This window comes from Alligator mississippiensis, chromosome 13 (genome assembly GCF_030867095.1).
Source record: "Alligator mississippiensis isolate rAllMis1 chromosome 13, rAllMis1, whole genome shotgun sequence".
Classification (NCBI taxonomy): Eukaryota; Metazoa; Chordata; order Crocodylia; family Alligatoridae; genus Alligator; species Alligator mississippiensis.
The window spans coordinates 49,415,125-49,438,872 of NC_081836.1; the positions used below are offsets into that span (position 1 = coordinate 49,415,125).

A 23,748-nucleotide genomic window follows, 5' to 3' on the forward strand; every position below is an offset into this window, starting at 1 on the left:
TGCGATAAACCTTTTTATACCAAACATTTGCTATATGCAAGGTAAATTCACTCTTAATTGATCAGTGGGGTAGAAGCCTGTGGTCACCTGTTTTGTGCACTGCATTGTGGGAAGAGACATGCACTAAAATATAATCAACTCTTGTGGATCCGTGCTCATCGCTCATTGTTTGTGAAACATGTTTCTGTAGTTGCCGTCCCCATTATGATGGTGCCCTGTGCTTGTGTGCACTGCCTGCTGTTGGCAAGTACCAAAATTGTCCTGTAGAAGTGGTAGAAATGGGTCTGGGGGTCAGTACAGTCGAGGTCTTAGAATGTATCCTTATTTGTTACATTGTAAAGTGGGTTCCCTTTACGTGAATTCAAGTTATACGCCGTTTTCCAGAAATGCATGTACAGCATAAAATCGACAGAAACCTGTACTATTATTGACCATCCATTTTGCAAGGGATGAAATAAGTATACAAATAGGAGGATGATTTTTTTATTATTATTATTATTAATACAAAGCATACTCCAAAGCACCGTAGATACCCCATTTCGAGATCACAGAAACATAAACTTACAAGCATAAACATAAACAGTCAAACAGGATCATGATTTTTAAAAAAATTTTCTTAATATAGAAACAACTTAAAACCCATCAAACTCATAACAAACCTTCAAAGGAACATCAATACCTCATCTCAGGCTCCCCCAGCAAAAAAAAAAAAAAAAACAACACACAAAGGAAACCACCAAAGTACACACACACAAACAAGCTTCAATTAACACAAGTCTCCCATCTCGGGTTTACAATGCAATCCATGTATCATCTTGTATCACTCTACAACTTCGACCCCATTTACCATGACATATTTGCATCCCGATCAAACACAATTGTGATTTTTTTTTTTAAATTAAACATGGAAACAACTTAAAAACCATAAAACTCATTACAAACCTTCCAAGTCACATCAACAGCCCACCTTGGGCTTGCAAAAAACCCCACACACCATAAAGCACACCCCAATGCACAATTAAACAAACTTCAATGAACACAAGTCTCCCATCTGGGGTTCACAGTGCAATAAATACCTCATCCCATATCACTTTACATGTTCCATCCCATTTACTATCATATATTTGCACCCCAATCAAACAGCATCACAATGTTTTTATTAAGTATAAAACATCAAATAATCTATACACATACACACTCTCAAATTATCAGATTAAATCAACACAAACATCACTACCCCATCACATAATTTACATAAGCATAAAGCATATCATTTTGTATCTCCCTTCACAGCACATTTCTTCCAAACTCATATTCTCATCATTTCATTTACATCTTCCATTAATTTTTTTTTTCCAAACACATCTTTCCTTCCACTAAACAAAACCAAATACCTCTATATACCATATTTCCACCCTCTTATTTAATTGAACATCAATTTCTTTTCCATATTTACAAGCCATGCGTTTTCTAACTTATTAGACCAACTCATTGTGGTATCAACCAGCTTTATTAGCAGCCCTATCTGTCCGTGTCCGTGCCCGCGCTGCCAATAAAGCTGGTTGTATGTTGACACTGTCGTAAAGCAGGCGCGCCCCGCCGTAAAAAGCGGCGGCGTCCCTAGCAACGGGCCTTCTTCGCGACGGCAGCATGGCGGAGGGCGAGCCGCGCGGGGCCGCCGAGGTGTCTGCGGCGCTGGGCCGGCACCTGAGCCGCCTGCAGGAGCCGGGCAGGGAGACGCGGCTGCGGGCGCTGAAGGCCATCGCGGCCGAGCTGCAGGAGCGGCCGGTGCTGCCGGAGGTGTTCGCGGGGCAGCTGCTGCGGCCGCTGGCGCGGGTCGTGGCCGCGGACCCGGCGGAGCGCTGCCGGGAGCTGGCGCTGCAGCTCGCCCAGCAGGGCCTGAGCCAGGGCGCGGACGCCGCGGCGGCGCTGCCCGAGCTGCTGCCGGCCGTGGCGCAGCGCCTGTGCCCGGCGGGCGGGCAGGGCCGGGAGCCGTGCGAGGAGCTGCGCCTGGCGCTGGTGCAGCTCGTGGGGCTGCTGCTGGAGCGCAGCCGCGGCGCCGGCCTGGCCCCGTACCTGCCCGACCTGGTGCGCGTGCTGCAGGCCGCCCTGCTCGACCCCTACCCCGAGGTGAAGCGCGAGGCCTGCCGCTGCGCCGCCGCCTGCGCCCGCGCCCTGCCAGGTGCGGCTGAGCTGGGGGGGAGCGAGCAGGGAGGAAGGGAAGGAGGCACGGGGCAGGGCTGCATGGGGCGCGGAGGAGTCCCCTCCAGATCCTGCTTCATGCGGGGGCGAGTGCCTTTCAGCGCGTCGCTTGACATCCGCTCGTCATCGTTGAGGGCTGCGGGGCAGTTGTCCTCTGTCGATACAAAACCGGATGCCTTTGCGTCCTGTTTTTTTTTTTCTCTTAAAGAAGGTCCCACGGTCGCGAGACCGTTTTAGGCTGGATGTGATGGAAATGTCAAAGTGGTAGCGCTACGTCCCTAGCAGTGGGCCTCCTCTCTCTTCAAGAGAAAAAAAGCAGATGTAAAGGCATCGGGTTTCGTATCCATAGAAGACGGAGGACTGTCCTCTGTGGTGACCGCCCGAGCGTCGAGATGCTTTGAAGAGAAAAACAGAGGACGTAAAGGCGTCGGGTTCGTATCGACAGAGGGCGGAGTAGCAGAAAATTGGACTATGTGATGGCCGCCCTGCTTGTGGGTGCTTTGCCTCCAAACTATGACCTCTGGCATGTGGGAACACCCACGGGTTGGAAGAATCGGCCTGCCTTGTGCCTCTCCCCCCACATGTCCGGATAAGCCTGGGCTGCTCCCTGGTCCCCCACCCTGTGTCTGGATAGGGGCTGTTGCATCTACCCCCCCCCGGCACATCTGGATTCGATCCACTCTGCCTCCACCACCCATGTGTCCACATTGGGGCTGCTCTGCCCCAACCCACCTTGCCTGTATATTTGGTTTGGGATCAGGCAGCTCTCCATCCTCTTTGGGTGGATGGATTGGGTTCGGGCTGCACACGCTCTTCCCTCTGCCACCAATTGGGGTCTCATCTGCTGGCCCCACATACTGGATTGGACCCACCAGCCAGACCTGGTATTGTCCATCTGGCCCACTAAGCAAAAGGGTTGGGCACTACTGATATAATTGATTCCTTCTAAACTCTTCATTTCTTAGGTGTTAACCATCTCCTCTCTCTCTTTTTTTTTTTTTAATGGACTTTAATGCTTCCCCTAATCAAGCTAGTTTTTTTCTGCAGTGGTGCTGTCTGTGAGCTGCTCTCACAGGCTTTTTTTTAACCTTAGACAAAAACATTGACTCGGGTGTGGAAATGCTACCTCAGCTGATAGATTTCATAGACAGGGCTAGAAGGGACCTCCTAAGGTCATTGAGCCCTGCCCAAAAGGCAGGAAGTCAGCTAAGGTCAAAGGATCTCAGCAAGATAAGCATCCAAATGTTTCTTAAGTGTCCAGAGTAGGTGCTTGCACCACCTCTGGGAGGAGTCTGTTCCATGCCTTGTGATGTCATACAATAAAAGAGTTTTTCCTTATGTCCAGCCTAAAATGGTCTTGCAGGAGTTTGTGACCGTTGGACTTTGTCATCACTTGGGGTGCTCTGGTGGACAGGTATTCTCCCAGATCCTGATACACAGATCTTATGTATTTATAGGCTGCTACCAAGTAACCCCTGAGCCTGCTCTTCTCCAGGCTGAAAAGTCCCATAGCTTGCAGCCTCTTTCTTAATAAAGCCTGTTTTCTTGCTCTCTGATCATGCGCGTGGCTCTCCTCTGGACTATTGACTCTCAGTGAAGCACTATCAAGATGCTCAGGAAGAGGAGATTTAGTTTTATGAATCAGCAGGATGTCCATTTAATTCTAACTACTACGGGGCTAGTGAGACAACATCTTTTGATTATTTTTGCCTAGTGTGTTGTGTTTATATACCTAATAGGAGATAGCAAACAAAGGCACATTCCAATAAAGAGATTTTTTGTTTTGTTTTTTTCCCCTTTTGATCTTAAACTGAATAATATAGCTCTAGGCCTCTCACTTGTTAGTACAGCATCTAGTTTCTTTTTAACTGGAGAAAAATGTTGGGTGTGGGGGTGCATATGGGATGATCCATAATCCTTTTCCAGTCCTAGATCTGCCCGTGGAAGAAGATGCCTAGTTTGGAGGATTATGGAGGTCCTAAGGGGGCTAATAGGCCCGAGAGGAGGGTAGCTGACATGCTGCCCTTCCGTCTGAATTCATGGTCCCGATGAAAGCCATATGCTGCATAGACATAGTGGGATAAATACAGTAGCTACACAGTAAGGGGGAAAATATGCAAGTCTGTGCACATGAGCAAAGGTCAATGGAGCTTCCTCTCTTTCTTCTCTCCACAGAACACTTTCACATGCAGTCAGAGTCGCTGATAAAACCCTTAATGCAAACCATTTCACACCAGCACTTCAGAGTTCGTGTGGCCGTAATTCAGGCCACAGGAGCAGTGATACAGTTTGGCAATGGGAAGTCTGTGGATGACGTGCTCTCTCACCTAACCCAAAGACTCTTTGATGAAATCCCACAGGTAATGTTCTTTCCTCTTAGGCAGATTTTCCCATTTGTTTTTGTAATTCTTCCCTACGTGTCACAAAGCTGTGACAACACAAGCAGTGTGTTGTGTTACCCTTTTAGGTTCGGCATGAAGTTACCACTGTCATTGGAGAATGGCTATTGCACTTGCGAGATAGATATTCTTACTTTCACAAGCTGATTCCTGTGTTACTCGGCAGCTTTACTGATGAGATGCCTGAGAACAGGTCAGTGGAACATAACATGCGTTTTTCCATGCATATTTTATATCCATGGAGGGCGAAATGTGGCCCCCGATTGCCCCTGTCGTGTTCCACATGGAGCCAAGCCCTGCTTGTGCCTGCTGACCCAGCCCCAGCTCTGGCCCCGGCCCCGGCCCCAGTCCTAGCCAGTGTGCACAGCTTCCTGGCAGGGCTGATCCCAGGGCAGCTGCCAGGGTACCGTTTGGCTCTCCCTGCCTCCAGTAGCTCCTCCTTCTGCCCCTGCTGCACTGCTTTGGGCAGCAGGTAGGGTGGGGAAACAACAGTGACCATGGGGGCTCATGCCAGCCACCACACAGCCACCCCAATATCTTCTGAAAGATTTTGTTGCAGCCCTGGACAGCTCACCAAAACTCCATTAAGTGGCTCACCAGCCAAAATAATTTCCCACCCCTGTGCTATATGAAAGTAGCTCTGCTCTTTCAAGTAACTTGTAGGTGTTCAGGAAAAAATGCTCATCTTTTATTTAGTAACCAACTTATCTTTACACATAGCTTTTATGTAACTAAAGAAAAAGTTGAATGTTGCATTCAACTATATGCTGTTATTAAAAGATTAGAATACAAGATGCATTATTTTTGTCAAAATATTTTTCCCCTGGCTTGTTATGATATTTTATAGAATTTAATGTTAATTAAATTAAAATAAATGTTTCTTGCTCTCTAGTTCGTATAAGTGTAATTATCAATGGCTATTCAAAGATACTTTTCATGTGATTAGTTAGAGGCAGGTGTTTTCCTCTCCAGCAGCCCATTTTTTAAATTCCTTCATTGTGGGTGTATTTTAGACATAGTGGCTAAACCACTCTGATTTTACACTGTAGGAAATTGGCTCTGAGTTACTGGAAAAGGGTAGGCTCACAGTGGGAGAAAGAAAATGAAGACGACCTTAAGGATAAACTTGACTTCAGTGTTGCACCATCTCATTATCCTGAAGGAGGTGAGTATTGTAGGAAGCATAGAGAAAATGAAACACCTGGCTCAGGATTTTCTTTATAATGATATGTGTGTATGTAAAAGGTAGTGGTAGAGAAAGAAGTGAAAAATAAACACTTGAAGGCAGACAGTTGTTTGTGTGTGAGGTCTCAGGACCAATCAATATGTATTTGTTTGTTCCAGGTAGGATTTTCAGAAGCGTTCAGTGTTGGACCTTTATTAACCAAAATGAATGCTTTTGACAATCCCATTTAAATTTATCTATACACTATGCATTGTGTGACCTGAAGATCTAGAGACTGTACAGGAAGGTTTCACAAGCTTACTATGGAATCTCTCTTCTTTTTCCCTGTTATTGTTATCAAAGTGTAATATATCCACCTGAATTAAAATGAAAACAAAAAATGTTATGTGCATTTGGCTAGTATTCCTAGTTTATGCAGATTTTAATAAAGAACCTGAAATGCTTACTCCTTTGTGTAGTGATACAGTTCTCATCTGATTGTGAATAGATCTGATTTGTTTCTATTCTTTATTTTACTGAACTCTTTCTTTTACTGTAACAGTACATTAAGTGTTCCTACCATTGTAATGCATATCTATGTAGCCAGATTTCTGTTTAGTAGCCAGTGTATCTACTAAAAATTGAACTAATAACTCCAGAGAAGGTATGAGAACAGATAGCAATTGGATACAGTATTCAGCTTTCCAAGTTACTCAGGACATTGACCTCTTCCAGCATTGATTCAATTTCTCTCCTGCTGTCCTAGGCCAGGGGTGCTCAATCTCTGGCCCACGAAGCTGTACCATCCAGCCTGCAGAGCTCTTCTTGGTGCCGAAAATTTGTTGGCCGGGGAGCAGCGACAGCTTTAATTTCTGCTTCCATGCTGTCGAGTTCTGTATACCTGTGGGGATCCTTGTGGGCCAAATAGTGTGGTCCTGCATGCTAGGTCAGACATGTGGGGCTGGGTGTGGATGCCACTTCCATTCAGCCAACCTGCAGGGTCAAAGATTTGAGCACCACTGTCCTAAGCTACAATACTAAAATGAATCCCTGGATCAAAATCTCTGTCTGTTTAATTTATTTAATATACTTTCTTTAATTTTATTACGTGGGCCAGATTTGAGGTCAAGGGGAAGTAGTTTTCCAATTTGGGAATTGGTGTACAGGCAGCCCTCGACTTAAGACTTTTCGAGTTGTGACAAACGTCGCTTATGACACTTATACATTGACACCCCATTTTGAAATTCCAACATGGGTTTCATTTTTACCACGGTCGATACAGCATGCAGCTGGTAAGTGGCAGAAGGGGGGGGGGGGGGCAGATCAATGCCTGCTTTGGTGAGGAAGGGGCTGGGACTGGAGCTGGGACCAGGGCTGGGGCAAGCACTGCCCAGCTGGGACCGGGTGGTGTGGCAGTGGCTCCTGATGCTGTGCACTGCTTGTCTGACAGCTCAACCGGCTGTTCCCACCGCTGTTCCTGCCATTGGTCTGGGTGGGCATGGGGTGGCACGTGCCCCCGGATCTGCGCGGGCTGAGGCATGCAGCTCTGGGACTGCTCTCCGGGTGGGCTGCGGGGGCTACAGCAAATTTTCGGGTGGCTGCAGCTCCCCCATAACCCCCACTCTGCCGCCCACCCCGCTCTGATCTGGAGGCACACTGCCCTTCCCCCTTCCCATGCCCTCCTGCTGCTCGCCTAGCCGGGACAGGATGGGCATGGGGCAGAGCTGCTGCACTGCCTCTGGACATGCAGCGCGCAATGGCAGAAGCCACCCCCCACCCTCCCCATGCCCCCAGACAAGCTGCAGATTCAAGGGTATTGAGGGGGCATGTGTCCCCAGATGGGGGCAGGGCGGGGGCTATCGGGAGGCTGCAGCCACCTGAAAATTCTCTGTAGCCCTTGCTGCCTGCCTGGAGCACAACCCGTTGCAGCCCTGACCCCACTCACCCCACCCTGCGCAGATCCAGAGGCACACGCCCCCCCCCATGCCCTCCCGGACCAGTGGTGGGAACTGCTGGTTGAGCCGCCAGGCGAGCAGCACAATGGTGGAAGCTGCCACCTCCCCCTCCCTGTGCCTGCCCAGCCAGCCCCAATCCCAGCCCTGCCCCAGTCTCTCCCTCGCGGGGGGGGGGGTGTATTGATCTGCCCCCCGACACCTTCTCTTCCCCTTCTACCACTTACTATCTGCACACAGTACCGACCGTTGTAAAGGAACCAATCTCCCAATTTTAACACTGTTCCTATGGTAAAATTGGTTTCGAGTTATGACGTTTCGACTTAAGATGTGGTTTTTCAGGAACCAGTTGCATCATTAAGTCCGAGGACTGCCTGTAATATATTTCAATTAAAGTTGACCTAATAATCAGAGATGCATCTAGGCTTGCCCTCCAGCTTGTAGCTAATTCACCCAGGGTAAAGAACTGAAAAAGTATACAAGAAGAGAGGAAAAAATTCACAAAACACCCAACTTGCTGCATTTGAGCATTTCTAGTCTTCGGAGTCTCCAGGAAAGACTGTTCATTTTAACTGAATGTTATTTAAATTAGCTTCTAGGAAAAAAGAATGGGTGGGTCTTGCTCATGGAGAAACTGTCCTTCTCTCCCCCTGGTAACATACCCTTATTATTTATTTATTCATTTGCATTAAATTCTTTAAAAAAGAATGCAGAGAAGCGCCAATGCAACCTGTAGAATTCCTGTTCCTTGTCTGCATTTCTGCCCCATTATGTTATCTCCTGGCTTCTTGCCCTCCTTTGCTGCTGTTCAGCTGTAATTGGCTACCTTCATCAGTGTCTTAATCCTAGAATCTTTTTTTCCTATTCCCTATATTTACTTTAATGAGAAGTTAAGACCTCTCCGTTCCCTGCGGTGGATTTTGGAGCAGAAGGAGTCTTAGTTGTTGAAAATACTTTAGTTATTTTATTCTGCTTGTACTTTCTGTTTGGTCCCTGTGGTGAAAGCATTCATACAATCTCAAAACACAGAGGCAGGATGTAGAAATGGAAATGAGAATATAAAAGTCCATTTTATTATCAAATTTAAAACAAACAATGCCCAAACTTGTATGGAGCCACACACACTTGCAAATTGTGGTTGAGAATTACTTATACTTTCAGAAAATGTGGGACTATGGTCATAACATAAGGCTAAGCTCACTCTTGGCATATGCAAGAGCCAGACTGTACAATGGCTGGGACTGCTGGCTAAAATTAATCCATAAATTGAGAGAGTTCCATTAGTTTCTAAAATAACAATGTAATTCCAAAAACCAGTTTCACTTCCCATTATTATTTCCTTCTACTAACGTAATAATTTATTGCATTTAAAATTAGTAAATATAAAATCCATTCACTTGTTACAGTTCACCAGATTTTTATGTGCTGCTGCTCCAATTCTAGTGAGGTATCCAGTTTTAGAAGGGACAACTTAAAAAAAAAAAAAAAAAGGAAGGTAAAATCAAGACTGCCACACAGCTAATTGCCCATAGTATCAGCCTGTGGGGGAGGTCTTGATTATCTGGTCTGGAGCCAAGTGGTATTGTAGTAGCTTTGATATAAGTGATATCAGTGGAGTCTCAGTCAAAAATCACCCAGAAGGAGACAGAAATTAGAATACGCATAAATAGTTTGGTAGAATATCTGTACTTCATTTCTGGAAGCATAGGCCAGACCAATAGAGTTAACAAGTGGGCCTTGTTGTATGCCGTCAAAAGTATACTTTGTTGAGCCATCACGGAATATTATTGAGCCTTCATTGTTGGGTAGAAGAAAAAAAAAAAGGACATACGCTTTTAAAAACAATCATTTGTTGACCAATAGGTCAGACCAGTAAGTCTCTCCTTCTAAAATAATTTTGGCTATAAATACAAAAGTCACATTTTACTTCAGACATTTAGTTTTTGCTTCAGTAACTTTAGTATCTGTGAATTACTGGATTGTAAATTTGAAGAGTAAAGTCTGTCCACAGAATTGGTAGCAGGCTACAGGCTTTCTAACCCCACGTGGTCTGTAGAGAACATCAGTACATCTCAGCGTTCTATAGGATTACATGAGTTGATTGCTTGCAACATCAGGAGACTGGACTTTGTGACCCAGGATGTCTCTTCCAGACCCATATTCCTGTATGATTAGATGTGCCTCCACATTCTTGCATCTCTGAGATAAAATTCGGATTCTTTGGGTGGCAGACTTTCCTGTAACCTTGGAAGTCATATTCATCAGGCTGGGTCAAAGCCTGCTCTGTTACTACAAATAAATGTAGGTGATGAGGAATATAGTAGGACTAGATGTTGATACCCTTACTCATCTCATTCTGAAGGTAGTCCTGTTGACTTTTCTGGGACTTTACATATGTACATGTAGTGCTGGGGAAGCTATTGTAATTTGGCCCAAAATAAATGAAGAAGATGGTGTGGAATTTATTGCTATAAGCCCATCACTTTCATGTGTTGGTTTGTATCCAATTACTTAAACCATTTTTTTCCACTAATGCCAAGTGCATTGTAGAGAAAAGTGAATAAAAAACTCTACATTGCTAAATCATTATTTCATGTATTCTTCAATCTCACCACTCGGCAGTGAGCTCCACATTAGGCAGAGGCTGTATAGTAAGCAGCAGAAGGGGAGCTAGGGAGACACTGAAATGTGCTGGGTCACATGCTACCTCCCAGGCTGGTGCAAGCATACCAGTAAGCTCTTTAGAAGAGCAGAGTTCATTGCCCCACACTGTGCTGCACTACTTCCTAGTAGTGATGCCCACGAAGCAAAGTTGTTCTGTCTCAGTACAGTGCTTCCTAAAAGTGCTTCCTAGCACTGTACTGGGGTGGTATAGGCATGCTCTTTGGATCTTTCCTGAACAGTAAGCTCGAGACTCAGCTTAGATGACTTTCAGACATTTCATGGAAGAAGGGCTTTGCTTTTAAAATTATATAAAACTTCCAAGTATATACTCTGGGTAGAGTCTGTCGCAGTATGTGGAGTAAAGGGAAGCACTCAGAGTTGATATAGTATAGTGTAGCAGAGCGCTATAACACTGCATTGTTTACAGAGGGCTCTTAAAGCTTGGTTCCTGTCTTAGGTTCATAAAGTGAATATTTAAAAACATGCATATGGGTGTTGGCAAGACAGAGGATTAAAATAGGTCACTTCTTTATTTCTATCCTTATATTTAACTGAACAAAAAGCTCTTGTGGTGGGAAAGAACAAGTTCATGCTTGACTGGTCCCCACCTGACAATCACATCACAGAATCCCCAGCAGCAAAATCCTTTCTGTGACAGTGGGTTCCGGAGTCCTTTCTCCTTTGAAATGATATTTTTGTTAAAATTGTTTTACTTGGTAATGCTCGAATGAGAGGGGAAGCACTTCATAATGGTGACTGATTTGACAGAACTGTTTAGCTTTGAAGACAGCTAAGTTGATCTGTTATTCTTCTTATTTTTTCCCCCTCCTGTGATATAAGTTCTAATATTTGCTTAGGGGCATGTAACTGGTAAAGAATGCTTTTGCTTCCATGGGATGGAAGAGCCATTTGTCATGAGTTAATCTTATTAATAGATGTTCAACCTCATGAATTTTATATAATTGCCTATCCTTCATTGTTTGTCTTTGCCAAGACAGTGATAATTGTTTTATGTTTTGGTTTTGTTTGGGTTTTTTTTTTTGGGGGGGGGGGGGAGGGGTTTAAATAAATGCTCTCTGCAATGAAGATCAGGGGAGATATTTAGCTGTCTTCAAGAATGCTGTGGCTGGTATTCCGAACATAAAAGACCACTTTAAAGCAGCCCTGGGAATTGTAAAGTAGTGCTATAGTTTATCTGTATTCAAAGGGAACAGAAGGATGGGAAGCGGGAGTCAGCTGTATATTCACTAATCTTAAAAACAGAACTGGAGAACAACACGAACTGCTTCCCACCTGCTACACTAACTTTTCAACCTGGTAGTACATTACTCTGGTATCATAGCCTTTATAATTTATTCGTTCATTTGCATTACAGTAGTGGCTGGGGCCCTAACTGAGCTCTGAGCCCCATTGTGTTAGGAACTTCCTCACTTTGCATTTATAAAGCTTCTTTCTCAAAAAGATTATAATGTTAAGAGAGAAGATGGACAAAGACTGGTTGAAAAGCTGTACTGTTGTTCCCATTCTACAAAGGGGGAGCTGAGATGCAGAGCTTAAATGATCTAAGAAGTCTCTGTTGAAGATCACCTTTCCTTACAAATCTGAAAAAGGGACCTACCACAAGCATGAAAGATGTTGTATGTAGTTCTGAAAGGTTGCTTCTCTTTTGTAGTAAAAACAAATGCTTTCTCTGTCAGTCTTGTCCTTGAGTTTCCATTCTGAGGCTACATTGTGCATTGCAACACCATATGTCATCATCAGCACCCCATTATCCTCCATTACAACTATTCTGCTACCCTCCTTCCATATACTCAGAAGTCAGAAAGGAAACCATAGTCATGACAGCACATCCTCTCTAATGGGGAAAAAGAAGACATGCTGGTACCTCTTGTCTCTTTTTTTGAAGAGTCTGTATGCAGGTCTTCTCTTGCGTGTTTTCTTTTAACAACAGTTGCATTTTGCATGGGCTTTGACTCTTGGAAATTGCTGTACATTACCTAGAAAATGTTTTCACTGGAACATCTTCTATGGCTGAAATGAGTTCCTAGAGTTCTGTATTTTTTTCTCCTCTGCCTTCCTTTTAACATTAGGTTCCTTTCCCTGAGAACTTAAATATAAGTAAAAGTGAAGTGGCTACATTTTTTTTTTTTTAACTTCAAAAGCATTAAAAGCATAGTGGTTCATCTCGTTAGTTAGTCTCAGGAAGGTGCCCATGCAGGAGGCCCCTTTACACTACTCCATTCCTTTGATACCCTAGCAGCTTTCTCTTGAGGAATGTGTGGATTTCCTAAGAAATGTTCCTATTCTAAAAAAACAAGTGAGGTGATAATCACGGGTGTTCTGCTCAGTGCAAACCCTCCAATACCACCAAATTTGCACCGAGGAGCACACCTGTGATTATCGTCTCACAAATCTCAAAAGGGCTTTCACTCAACAAGGACAGTCGTCCAGAGAGAAAGATAGAAAGATCACACTTTTGAAAGCGCCAGCCAGCTAGTACCTGAAGAACTGCTGCAGTACAGAAAGAAAACCCCCATAAATCGCACACTACTAGTTAGGACAGTCCTCCCTGGAACGTTTATGGAAAATCCTCAAACAATTGCAACCTATACTAGAAGAAGACCCAGTTCTTAAAGAGATCTTCCAGGAGCTATGCATCCTAGTCTTTAAACAAGCACCGAACCTTGCCAACCTCATCACCAGAAGCAAACTTCCTATGGCCCAAAATGCACCAAATGGATCCAGGCCATGCCATGACAAGAAATGTAAAACCTGCCAACATATTTCCATCACCCCCACAAAATAACTGCACCCCACAACAGAATCATCAACATTCCTGGATCTTACACCTGCACCTCTAGAAATGCCCTGATGGATAATATGTAGGAGAAACCAAACTACAACTGCATATCAGAAAGATTTTCAGTGTGCATAGAATCAGAGATGACAATACCCAATTACCTGTGGGGGCACATTTCTCACAAGACAACCACTCTCTCTCCAGTCTCTCAGCTCTAATCATCAAAGGGAATTTACAAAACATCTTTCGCAGACCAGCCTACAAACTTCGCTTCATCAACCTAAAAGATACAAAAAATCATGGACTAAAAAATCATGTGCCATAAATCATTGCATTTATGGCACATTATAACCTGCCAAACATCTGATGCCCCAGGTAACTTTTCTACTATTTACTAGCTATATCTTATCACCAGATCTGCATTCCCCTTCCCCCCCGCCCTTGTTTCCCACCCACTGACTGCATCAATTTGTGTTTTTACTGACTGGCATTCTCACATACTGGCCTCTGGCTTCTATTCTATTCCATCCAGGGAGAACACAGAACAACTGCAGGTGCTTCTTCAGCCTGAAGAAGGGTGTTTGTACCCAAAAGTGTGCAAATAATTTTTCTAACTATTTTGGTTGGTCGGATTTACCCCAAGAATCTTGTCTGCCTATGTTCTTAGACCAACACAACTACAGTATATCTTTATTCTAGGAAGTACTTTTGGAGACCTCACAGAGGAACCACACCAGACTCTTGAATCAAATCAGATTTGCCCAGATGATAAAGATTTCATTTCTTATGATGTTACTTTAGAGGTTCTACACCAGTTTCGGTATCTTTCCAAGTGCTGTCTGTGCTAGAACAAAGATGTTTTGCCATGCAGGTATGAGGATAAATGAAGATCTGTGTTCACACACAGGTACTAAGAACAGATCACTGTTCAATACTGAGATCATCTTAGAAGCATAGGACCAGAAAGGATTCCCCAAGGCCACCAAGTCCAATCCCTTCCATTTGCTGACAACAGTTTACCCAAGGAGTCCTCAAAGTCACCACTTTGGGGAAAGGCACAAAACCAGAAACACCGGGAATGACCCACATGTGCCATTGATAAAAGCAGGAGAGAGAAGGGTACTGTCAATCACTTACTAGAAAAATTGGTTAATCTACTTTCAGAGGATCCTTAATGCTGTCTCTTGCACCTTCCCTGGTTTCCTCTTCTGTAGTGTACCCACCTAGACAATGTTCAGAAGAGATGCTGATGGTGGCCTCTTCTATAAAAAACGAACATGTATATTTGGAGATATGTCTCATAGTTAGGGGTCTAAAATCTTTGGGGGACTAACCAACTTTTGTGGGTTGATTACAGCCTAACGTTTTCTTTCCATGGTCGTTATTCAGTGGCCCTGCCCCTGATTTGAAGAGGCTCCTGGGGGAAGGAGGGACAAGAGGGTGGCTGCCATCTTGTCTGCTTCCTTTCATGCTGCCCCACCAGCTGACACCATCTCCTGGCAGCAAGGACTGTTGGCTCCCACTGCAGAGCCAGCATTTTATTTTTATTAAATTTTTTTTAGGATAATCCTGGATTTTGCAGTTTCCACGAAAACCACAACACTGAGAATTAAGTAACTCTCTACTCAGTAATAGTCCCATGAGCAAAATTGCAGTGGAAACCCCAGTGCTTAGCAGTTTTGGTCCTTGTACCATGAAAATGAAAATATATTAAAGGAAGGAGCCTCAGTCCAGTATAGTATTTTATAAATCATTTACATTTTTTTAATAATTATATGCATCATATTGTCATGCTTACTTCTAATGGAATTTTTTATGGGTAGGAGAGGGAACCACTTCATCAGCCAGTCACTGTTATGAATTCATAGGAGGTAACATGCTTCACAAGGCTGGGCAAGACCATAACTGTGCCCAGGTGAATTGCCTTTTCGTGGATCTTGACTGCTAATGCTCTACCATTAAGTCTTCAGTGCAGTTATCTACATATAATTGCTGAATGGTCTAAGGAAATGACCTGGTAATTTTGTACTCGGGTCCTAAGTAAATTATTTAAGATACAACTTCCCGATACTTATTTTTACTGTCAAATTGCACCTGATAGTAACTAGTTGTACAGGATGAAAAAGAGAAAAGGTTGATCATCCACTGGGTCTTATGCATATAACAATGTCCTTAAATTACTGTGAAGAATGAAGGTGTCTCATCACATCACATCTTCTGTATTTGTCTGTATGTGAATGGCTATTGTGCACTCTTTTCTTTATACCTTACTTTTTAAAAATTGTGGTGATGTATTTTTGACACTTGCCTCTCTTTATTCCCTCTTCAAATCATTTTTTTAAGTTCCAGTATATTGAATGATTCATTATAAATCTATATTTCAACATCCAGAAATTCCTCCTTTTTTGTTGTGAGCTATTGTACACTTTGCTTAGCAGTCCTTTTCTACTTGGGAACTAATGAACCTGACACCTCAGCACCCTGGTGCTTTGATCTCATGATGACAGATATTGCAGGTCAGAGGAAAAGTGGAGGCTGCTCTAGTACTCTGTGCTTTTCTAACAATTGAATGGCTTTCCATTGAGCAATAGCAATCATTGCCTTAGGACACAGGTGTAGACAGTTATAGCAAGGGGGGGAAGTATTTGACAGCAGGTAGCTACAGGAATAACATGTCTGCATTTGAACATCTGAAATTAAGGAACTGTTGAAAAAGAATGGTGAGAATTCTTAACAAATATTCTGCCTCAGGTCAAATAGGATGCCACTCCATACTTGTCTTCTCAAGCTGATTTCTCTGTTTGACCTTTTGCTATTCATTGTCAATTTTCATAATCCCGAGTGCTCTCTTCCATAGATAAAAGAGACAGTAATGAGTGTCTTAATGTTTTAAAGATTTTCATTTCAGGAAGATACCTCATAGGAATGTATTCTTTGAATGTTGTTTAGTTTAAGCTGCTTTTTTATTTGTAGCCATTCAGGCAGATAAGGGAAAATATCCTGAGATAATTAAAGAATTTGCTTTCTGGGAGTTTGCAGGAAAGAATAATATATCAGCAGGTAAGGAATAAGTAGGCACGTTGCCCAGCTCCTTCTCTGCAGTGGCACCTCGGCATAAATAATTTTTGTTTTTAACACCTGTATAGAAACATCATAAATGGTGTTGTTGTAAACATTTTGATTTGTGGCAGATGACTTTTCCCTTTCTCACATGATGTAAATATATACAGATTTAATAATATAATGTCATGCTTCTTCCAAAAAGTGCAAAAAAACATGCTGCCAAAGAAGTTTACATTTGAATGTATCACCATAGTCCAGACTGTAAGGTTCTGGGTTAGCTGTGCGGGGGACCAAATCCCTTTACTTACCTACCGTCTGACACTGAACAAGTTGCTTCTTTGGCCGTCAGGTTCCCCCTCATTCCTGTAAAATAGGGATGATTTACACCCTCTTCTGAAAAGGGTTTGAATGAAAGATTGGTATTTTGGTGCACATTAATGCACAAACCAACCCAGCATTTTTCTTTCCTTGGGTGTTTTGTTTTTTTCCATATTTTTCTCTGTAAACATGAATGAGACACATTCCTTGTATCTCCCAGTTCTGTTGGGATCACAAGGAGTCAAATATTTCTTGTCCTCACTTGTTTTGCAAGGTGTTCAAGTATTTTTTTACAATGCTGTCAATTTTTCAAAAGTATGTCAGCTTCCTGTTCCAGGACCTTTTTTTCTGGCTTCTACATCTAGTGTTTTGAGTTGTTATTCTTGGCTGTTAACCTGTCTTTCCAATTTTTAGAATTTTCTTGATCCAGTTTTAGTCTTTTCCTTTAGTGGACATGAAAGACATTTGGCTCTTTGGTTGCACTTGTCTCTAATGCTATTTCAAAGCCATATTGCTGCTCACTGTCTCAAATTATGCTTGAGCGAGGAAACCACAAAGCTTGTATTCAGAAGTCTAGCTTGTCTTGTTTTTCTTCTTTGTTTTCTGTTTTTGTTTTGTTTTGATTTTAAAAATGGGATTTCTGCTTCTCTTTTATAATAACAGCAACAGGAAAGTGGTTATTGTTTTGATTTGCTTTTATTATTGTATACTTTGAGCTTGACAGCTCTCATTTTGGGTAATTATTTTCTTAACTTCTCTGCCTGTGTTGTAAAAGCATGTACACTCAATTGAAGTTTTCCAAGCATACATAAATAAATTTGCAAATAACTGCGTTGAGCTCTGTGAAACGTATATTAAAGTCAGTTTCTCATTGCAGCAGAACAGATGCTGAAATTTCCTTCTGTTTTTTCCCTAGTGGTTCGTCCAGAATTGGGATGTCGAGAGCTTGTTACCAGAAACCTCTCCAAAATTCTTCCTGGACTCTGTCATGATATGACAGACTGGGTTGAAGGCACAAGAATAAAATCATCTCAGCTTCTGTATATATTATTGCTTCATGCAGAGGATCACATTACACAGCACATGGAGCTATTACTTAGAACCTTGTACCGCGTGTGTTCAGATGAAGAAAGCAATGTGGTTAGAAATGTAAGTTTGCCTGTTTAAATATCTGTAATACTCTAGAGAGAGATCCCATGTTGAATAGTCTTGAATATGTTTTATGATAGGATCCTTGGCTTCGTTTCCCTCCGAAGTCCAAGGGGGTATTCAGAATTGTGTCTTAGTTATAAAACAACAATTTGCATCATACATAAGGAAAAACCCAGCCCACAGTTTCTTTTCCTTCTCATTTCATAGATTTCATGGACATTAGAGCTGGAAGGGACCTTGGAAGATCATCAAGTCCAGCCCCCTGCCCAAGGGGCAGGAAGTCAGCTGGGGTCATAGGATCCCTGCAAGATAAGCATCCAAATTTCTCTTGAAGGTGTTCAACGTAGGTGCTTGAACCACCTCCAGTGGCAGGCAGGCTATTCCAGACCTTGGGGGCTCGAACAGTAAAGAAATTCTTCCTTAGGTCCAGGCTGACACGGTCTTACAGTAGTTTATAACTGTTCGACCTCGTCATTCCTTGGGGTGCTCTGGTGAACAAACGTTCCCCCAGAAACTGGTAGTCACCCCTGATAAACTTATAGGTGGCCATCAGATCACCCATGAGCCTGCGCTTTTCCAGGCTAAAGAGCCCCATAGCTTTCAGATAGGCACCACATCAGCTTTCTTCCAGTCTTCAAGCACTACACCAGAGCACCAGGAGTTCTCAGAGATCCATGCCAGGGGCTGGGCTATGATGCTTACTAGCTCCTTGAGTACCCTGGGGTGTAGATTGTCAGGGCCAGCTGACTTGGAGGTATCCAGCCTCTCAAGGTGTTCCTTCACGAGGTCAGCATTGATGGAGGGCAGGGGATCTCCCTCACCTCGACCTCCCTGTCGCGTAGTGGGCATGGGCGTCTTAGGACTGATGAAAGACTGATGCAAAGTACCCATTTAATAGGGTGGCTTTTTCCTGGGCGTCAGTTGTCAGTTGCCCCATCTGGTTTAGCAGGGGTTCAGTGTTGCCCTTGTTTTTCCTCTGGCTCCCCACATATCTGAAAAAGGACTTTTTATTGTCCTTGATACTCGAAGCTAGTTGGAGTTTAGTTGCAGCTTTGGTTATCCTGGTTTGCTCCCTGCAGGACCGGACCAGTGCAGAATATTCCTCCTTGGAGGTGAATCCCGTCCTCCATCCTTTGTAGGCCTTTCTTTTTAGCCTCAGAAGGTCTGCTAGGTCCCTGGAGAGCCAGGGGGCTGCTGTGCCCTCTTGCTGCCTTTCCTCCGAGATGGAATAGCCTTAGCGTGTGCACTGAGGATCGCTCCCTTGAGGAGCAACCACTCTTCCTGAACTCCCCTCCCCGTGGGGTCGTGGTCCCTTAGGGCCTCACTGACAAGCCTCCTGAGCTTGTCAAAGTCGGCTTTCCTGAAGTCAAGGACTTCACTGTTGCTGACTGATTTGCCAGCTTTACGGCTATGGTGAAGGTGATTAGCTCATGGTCGCTGTCACCCAGCTTCCCATCGATCACTAGGTCGCTGATTAGGTCATCCCCAGTGGCCAGTACCAGGTCAAGCAGCACTTTACCTCTCGTTGGCCTGTAGACTTCTTGAGTCAGGTAGAGGTCATCCAAGTACAACAGGAAGCTTTGCAACTGCTCGGATTTTGCTGAGTAATCCTCCCACGAGATGTCTGGGTAGTTGAAGTCCCCCATGAGAACCATGGTCCTGGAGCATGCGGCCTCAGCCAGTTCCCAAGCAAACTCCTGGTCAAGCTCGTGACTTTGGGTGGGAGGTATGTAGTAGACTCCCACCGTTGTGTCCCCTGTGCCGTGTTCCCCACAGATTTTAACCTAGAGGGTCTCCAGTCATCCACCCTGGTCACCAGTATCAGCTTGCAGGGATGTGTAGCTTTCCTTAACATAGAGAGATACACCCCCAACCCTTTTATCTACTCGATCTCTCCTGTACAGGGTATAGCCATCTATACCCATGGTCCAGTCATGGGTGGAGTCCCACCAGGTCCCCGTTATCCCTATGACGTTGTAATTCTTTGTGTTAAGCAGGAGGACAAGTTCCCCCTGCTTATTTCTTTTAAGGCAACTCAGAATCATGAGTTTCCCTTTCCCCAAAGAATAATAATAATCAAAATCTCTACAAGTTTACAGAACTTTAAAATCCATTCCTTTTACAATGCGTTTCAGAGAGAACTATACAGAGATGCTGCTTGTTGTTCTATTTTCTGAACTCAGTGGACATTTTTCCTGAGTAAAGACCATGGGAACAAACCCAGTAGTTTTTAAATATTCTTCTGGCCAGTACTAAATATCTGTAGACATTATGTAGACGTATTTTAGTATGACTGGTGTGAAGACCAATGATGTAATTGTTCAAGTATTTTTAACCTCATATGCCAACCGAATGAAGCATTAACAGCCTCCTAAAAATCATAAGCAGCAGATTAAAATGTAAATGCCTTGGGGCAACAAATTCCATTTAAAAATATGTGCGGTTCATGCCCTTTCTAGTTAATTTCACTACATATTCCAACCATAATATTGAGGTATGTTTATTCCACGTAATATCCATAATCATTGTTTAGAACATCAGTTTTACTAGTAAAATGCTTTGTTTCTGTAAGTTTTCATAGTGTTTGCAGAAGGATATTAGGTAGATTTATTTAAACCAATCCTTTAAAATACATGTTTTTTACTGATAGCTGGCAACAGAAAAAGTGCTAATAAATGATCAGACAGTCATGGCTGTATTTACAAGGTAATTAAACCAAATTTATCAGAGGATACATAGGCCAGATTTCTTTTTATCACGTTAAGAAATAAATCTCGTACCTGTTAACATCTTCATATTGTCAGGGGGAGTACGTGGATAATAGCTGTTTAAAAAAAAAAAAAGATTTCCAGTTGTTATTACTCTGGAAAAGTGGTTCAGTGGATTTCACTTGGACTGAATGCGGATGTTATGACTCAAGCTTCTGTATGGATTGGTACCATCACTTACACTATACATAGACTCTGGATTCCATGTGTGATATGACTTCTTTGCACCCCCTCCTCTCTGATTCTTATTCTTGGTTCTCCCCCAAGTTCTTACTACCTGCTCCTCCTCCTAGTTTCCAGATCTGGTCTCTCTCCAGTCCCCCCCCAGTTCTAGTCCAAACATCTAGTCTGCAGCCACACTACCTCGTGCTGAGATTGCTGAGCTAGTGAGCAGTGTCACAATCTCATCTCTCTGCCTTTACAGTACCAATGCCTTTCATATTAGGGGAAACTGAGCGTTTGGAGGCGTTATTTTTCAGGTTCCTGACCCATTGTAGTTACTTAAGAATCCCTATGTGCAGAAGAATTAGCTCAAATGGTAGGGAACCTGCTGAGCATGCAGAAGATAGAAGGATTGACGCCTATGTACCTTTTTGGAGAAAGGTAGATAAAGAGGGGACATGGTTGCAGTTTTCAAATATATGGAAGGTTGACATGAAGAAGATGGAGAACCATTGTTTTCGCAGGGAGCAGAACACAAGGCAGAGTGTTTAAACTGTGATAAGCTGATTTAGGCAAAGATTCCTGACTGTAAGAGAAGTAGAACAAGCCACCTAGGGGAAGTTTTCAAGAAGCTGGATAGGCACTGTTTGGGATGTTTTAAGACTAGTGATTCCTGCAGTGGTTCAGGGGGTTGGACTAGAAAGAACTTGGAGGTCCCTTCCAAGCCTCTGACCTATGGAAAAGTAAGGAGGAATAGCTCAGGTGTCCTAGTCTGATTTCTTACCCTGAGTTTGCTTCCATGAATATAGTTTCACAGTTAAGGATGTTGGATAGCCATCTAGCTTTTGTTTCCTCTTATTAATATATTTGTCTCTTTTTGGTTCCTCCCAGATTTTTCCGTAAATCCTTTTTAGGAGCAGATCTCTGGATTTCATCTGATTCTACCTTCTGTCTGTATTTAACACACAGTCAGTTACATTGGAGAAATATATATCTCCTTCATGACACGGTCTCCACAGAAAATGCACTGTAGTATCTTCTGTCCTGCTATGTGGTAACAGCACTGGTTTTTCCAAGCAGTGGGTCATTGTGGGAGTGTATCTATTGCTCTAGAACTGTATAAAGGCCTCAACTCTCAGTTCCCCCATGACTTTTTCCCCCTGCTATATGGAGTGGCTATCAAGCTTCATTCTCTCCTTAGAGATTTGTCGTCCTAACTTTTTGTTCAATAGTGTTTACATTTTTTCCCTTCCTTCTTGTATTTGGACTCTGCTAGATTTCCTTCTCCTTGCCAGGATCAGGACTGTGGAGATACTACCAAATGGAGGGATGGGTAGGATGCCGTTTTCCCAGTATGCAAGAGACAATTCAATAATTGACAGTCTTTGAATTCTATGCACCTGACTGAAACATCTGGCCACTATCATGGAGAACAGTGAGCTAGATGTATCTCTGGTCTTGATGGTGTTTCCTGAGGACACATGACAGGCTACAAAAACTACAAGCAGGCCATACAGGGTTGTTAAACACATGAGTATCCTGTACAGTGCATAGCAGTTGGCAGCCATGATGGCTCCAGGAGACTGAAAGCAGCAGGCTCTGCTTCCATGGCAATGCACAGTGTTGTCACCAGGCTCCCACCTACACTCTACTTCTCAGCATGCCAGAGAGTAATACCAGGCTGTTTCTCCAAAACACAGTCTGGAGAAGAGCAAGTACAACAAAAATGGATTATTTCTTATATATATGGAAAAAGATGCGGGGGGTGGCTGAAAGCCTGTTTCAAAACTGCGGAGGGAGGAACCTGAACCAGTACATCTGAGACATCTGGTCACACTAAGCTGGTGACTGTTGCATAAAAAGTTACATACTTCTTTTCAGTGCATGGCAACTTTCTCATGGACATTTCAGTCTGATGCTGAGAGGAGTGCTTGCATGCCTCATTATGAGCTTTGTGAACACGTCAAGAATTTTTTTTCATGCATATAATGATTCCTGAGTAAGCGGAAAAGGCCTACAAGGCAATTGCTGAAGCATCTGAAAAACAGCTGGAATCATAAAAAGGAGGTCCGTAATGCATTGAATGGTCTCTGTGTTTTCCAAATAATCCTCAAATTGTACTTATTCTCTTTTACAGTGTGTGAAAGCAGCGAAGTTGATTGGAACATTTGTCAGTCCAAAGGTGTCCTTGACATTAATCCTGTCAGCTCTCAAGAAGACACCCATGTCTGCTCACCTTATGATCCTAGCTTCAGTGATTCGAGGCAGCACAAGACAAGTTCTAGAGCCTCATTTAGCTGATCTTGCCAATACACTCTCACAAACTGAAATCAGTCAGCGATCTGAAGAGGTAAGAAATGAAGAATTCAAAACAGGACATAAGCTACTCCAGAATAAAGTGACATGCCCCCTTAGAAATACTGCTCAAAACAATAGTAACTTTACTGCACTGGGTAGTTCAAACTCAAATGGTTTATTTAGGCTTTTGTTAATTGTTATAACTTATTGGCATATTGATGTTCTGATTAACATCAAAACTTCAAGTTTTCCCTGTTAGGACTAATTTCTGCCCTTTGATCCATGCATTTAGTTGCATGGAATCTGCTTGTATTTATGCAAAGGCAGGATTTAGTCTTTGTTTTGAGAATGCCTTTTGTACAGAATCCATACAACTGTATGTACTTTGACCTTTCCCAACCCTGTAGTCAGTTAAAATGACTGTCCCCCCCAACTTTTCTTGGAGACCAGTAATTGGCAAGTTATGTTTCAAGTGGAGAAGGTGTTCCCTTTTTATGGTTTTTTTTTAAATATTATTATTTAGTTTTTTAAAAGTAAATGATTGGGTATTTTTTCATAAGAATTTAAGGAGCCCTCTTTGCAAAGCTTTAGGATGTATGGTGCTTAGGTTTGGTTTGTGCTTCTTTTATCTTAAGAATCCAGGAAGAAAATACTTCCAAAGTCCTTAAATTGCTTGTAAGTGCCCACATAACTAGTGGTCACTACACCGGCTGTCCATGAAATCAACCTGAAAATCACTTTTACTGTAGCAGTTCGAGGTGTCTTGTATGCCTTTAAAGGAAATGATGTACAAAACCGTATTAAT

General features: G+C 43.2%; 1 protein-coding gene across 1 annotated transcript in view; it reads left to right on the forward strand.

Moving 5' to 3' along the window:
- The first annotated feature begins 1,630 nt into the window (after positions 1 to 1,630).
- Positions 1,631 to 23,748, forward strand: part of DNAAF5 (dynein axonemal assembly factor 5) — a 43,367-nt gene continuing 21,249 nt past the window's right edge. Inside the window, exons 1-6 of the mRNA XM_059716917.1 lie at positions 1,631 to 2,182; positions 4,378 to 4,562; positions 4,670 to 4,794; positions 5,651 to 5,766; positions 17,480 to 17,712; positions 22,783 to 22,995. Of these exons, the coding sequence (XP_059572900.1) occupies positions 1,651 to 2,182; positions 4,378 to 4,562; positions 4,670 to 4,794; positions 5,651 to 5,766; positions 17,480 to 17,712; positions 22,783 to 22,995 (1,404 nt within the window). The 5' untranslated portion in view covers positions 1,631 to 1,650. The remainder of the gene's footprint in view (positions 2,183 to 4,377; positions 4,563 to 4,669; positions 4,795 to 5,650; positions 5,767 to 17,479; positions 17,713 to 22,782; positions 22,996 to 23,748) is intronic.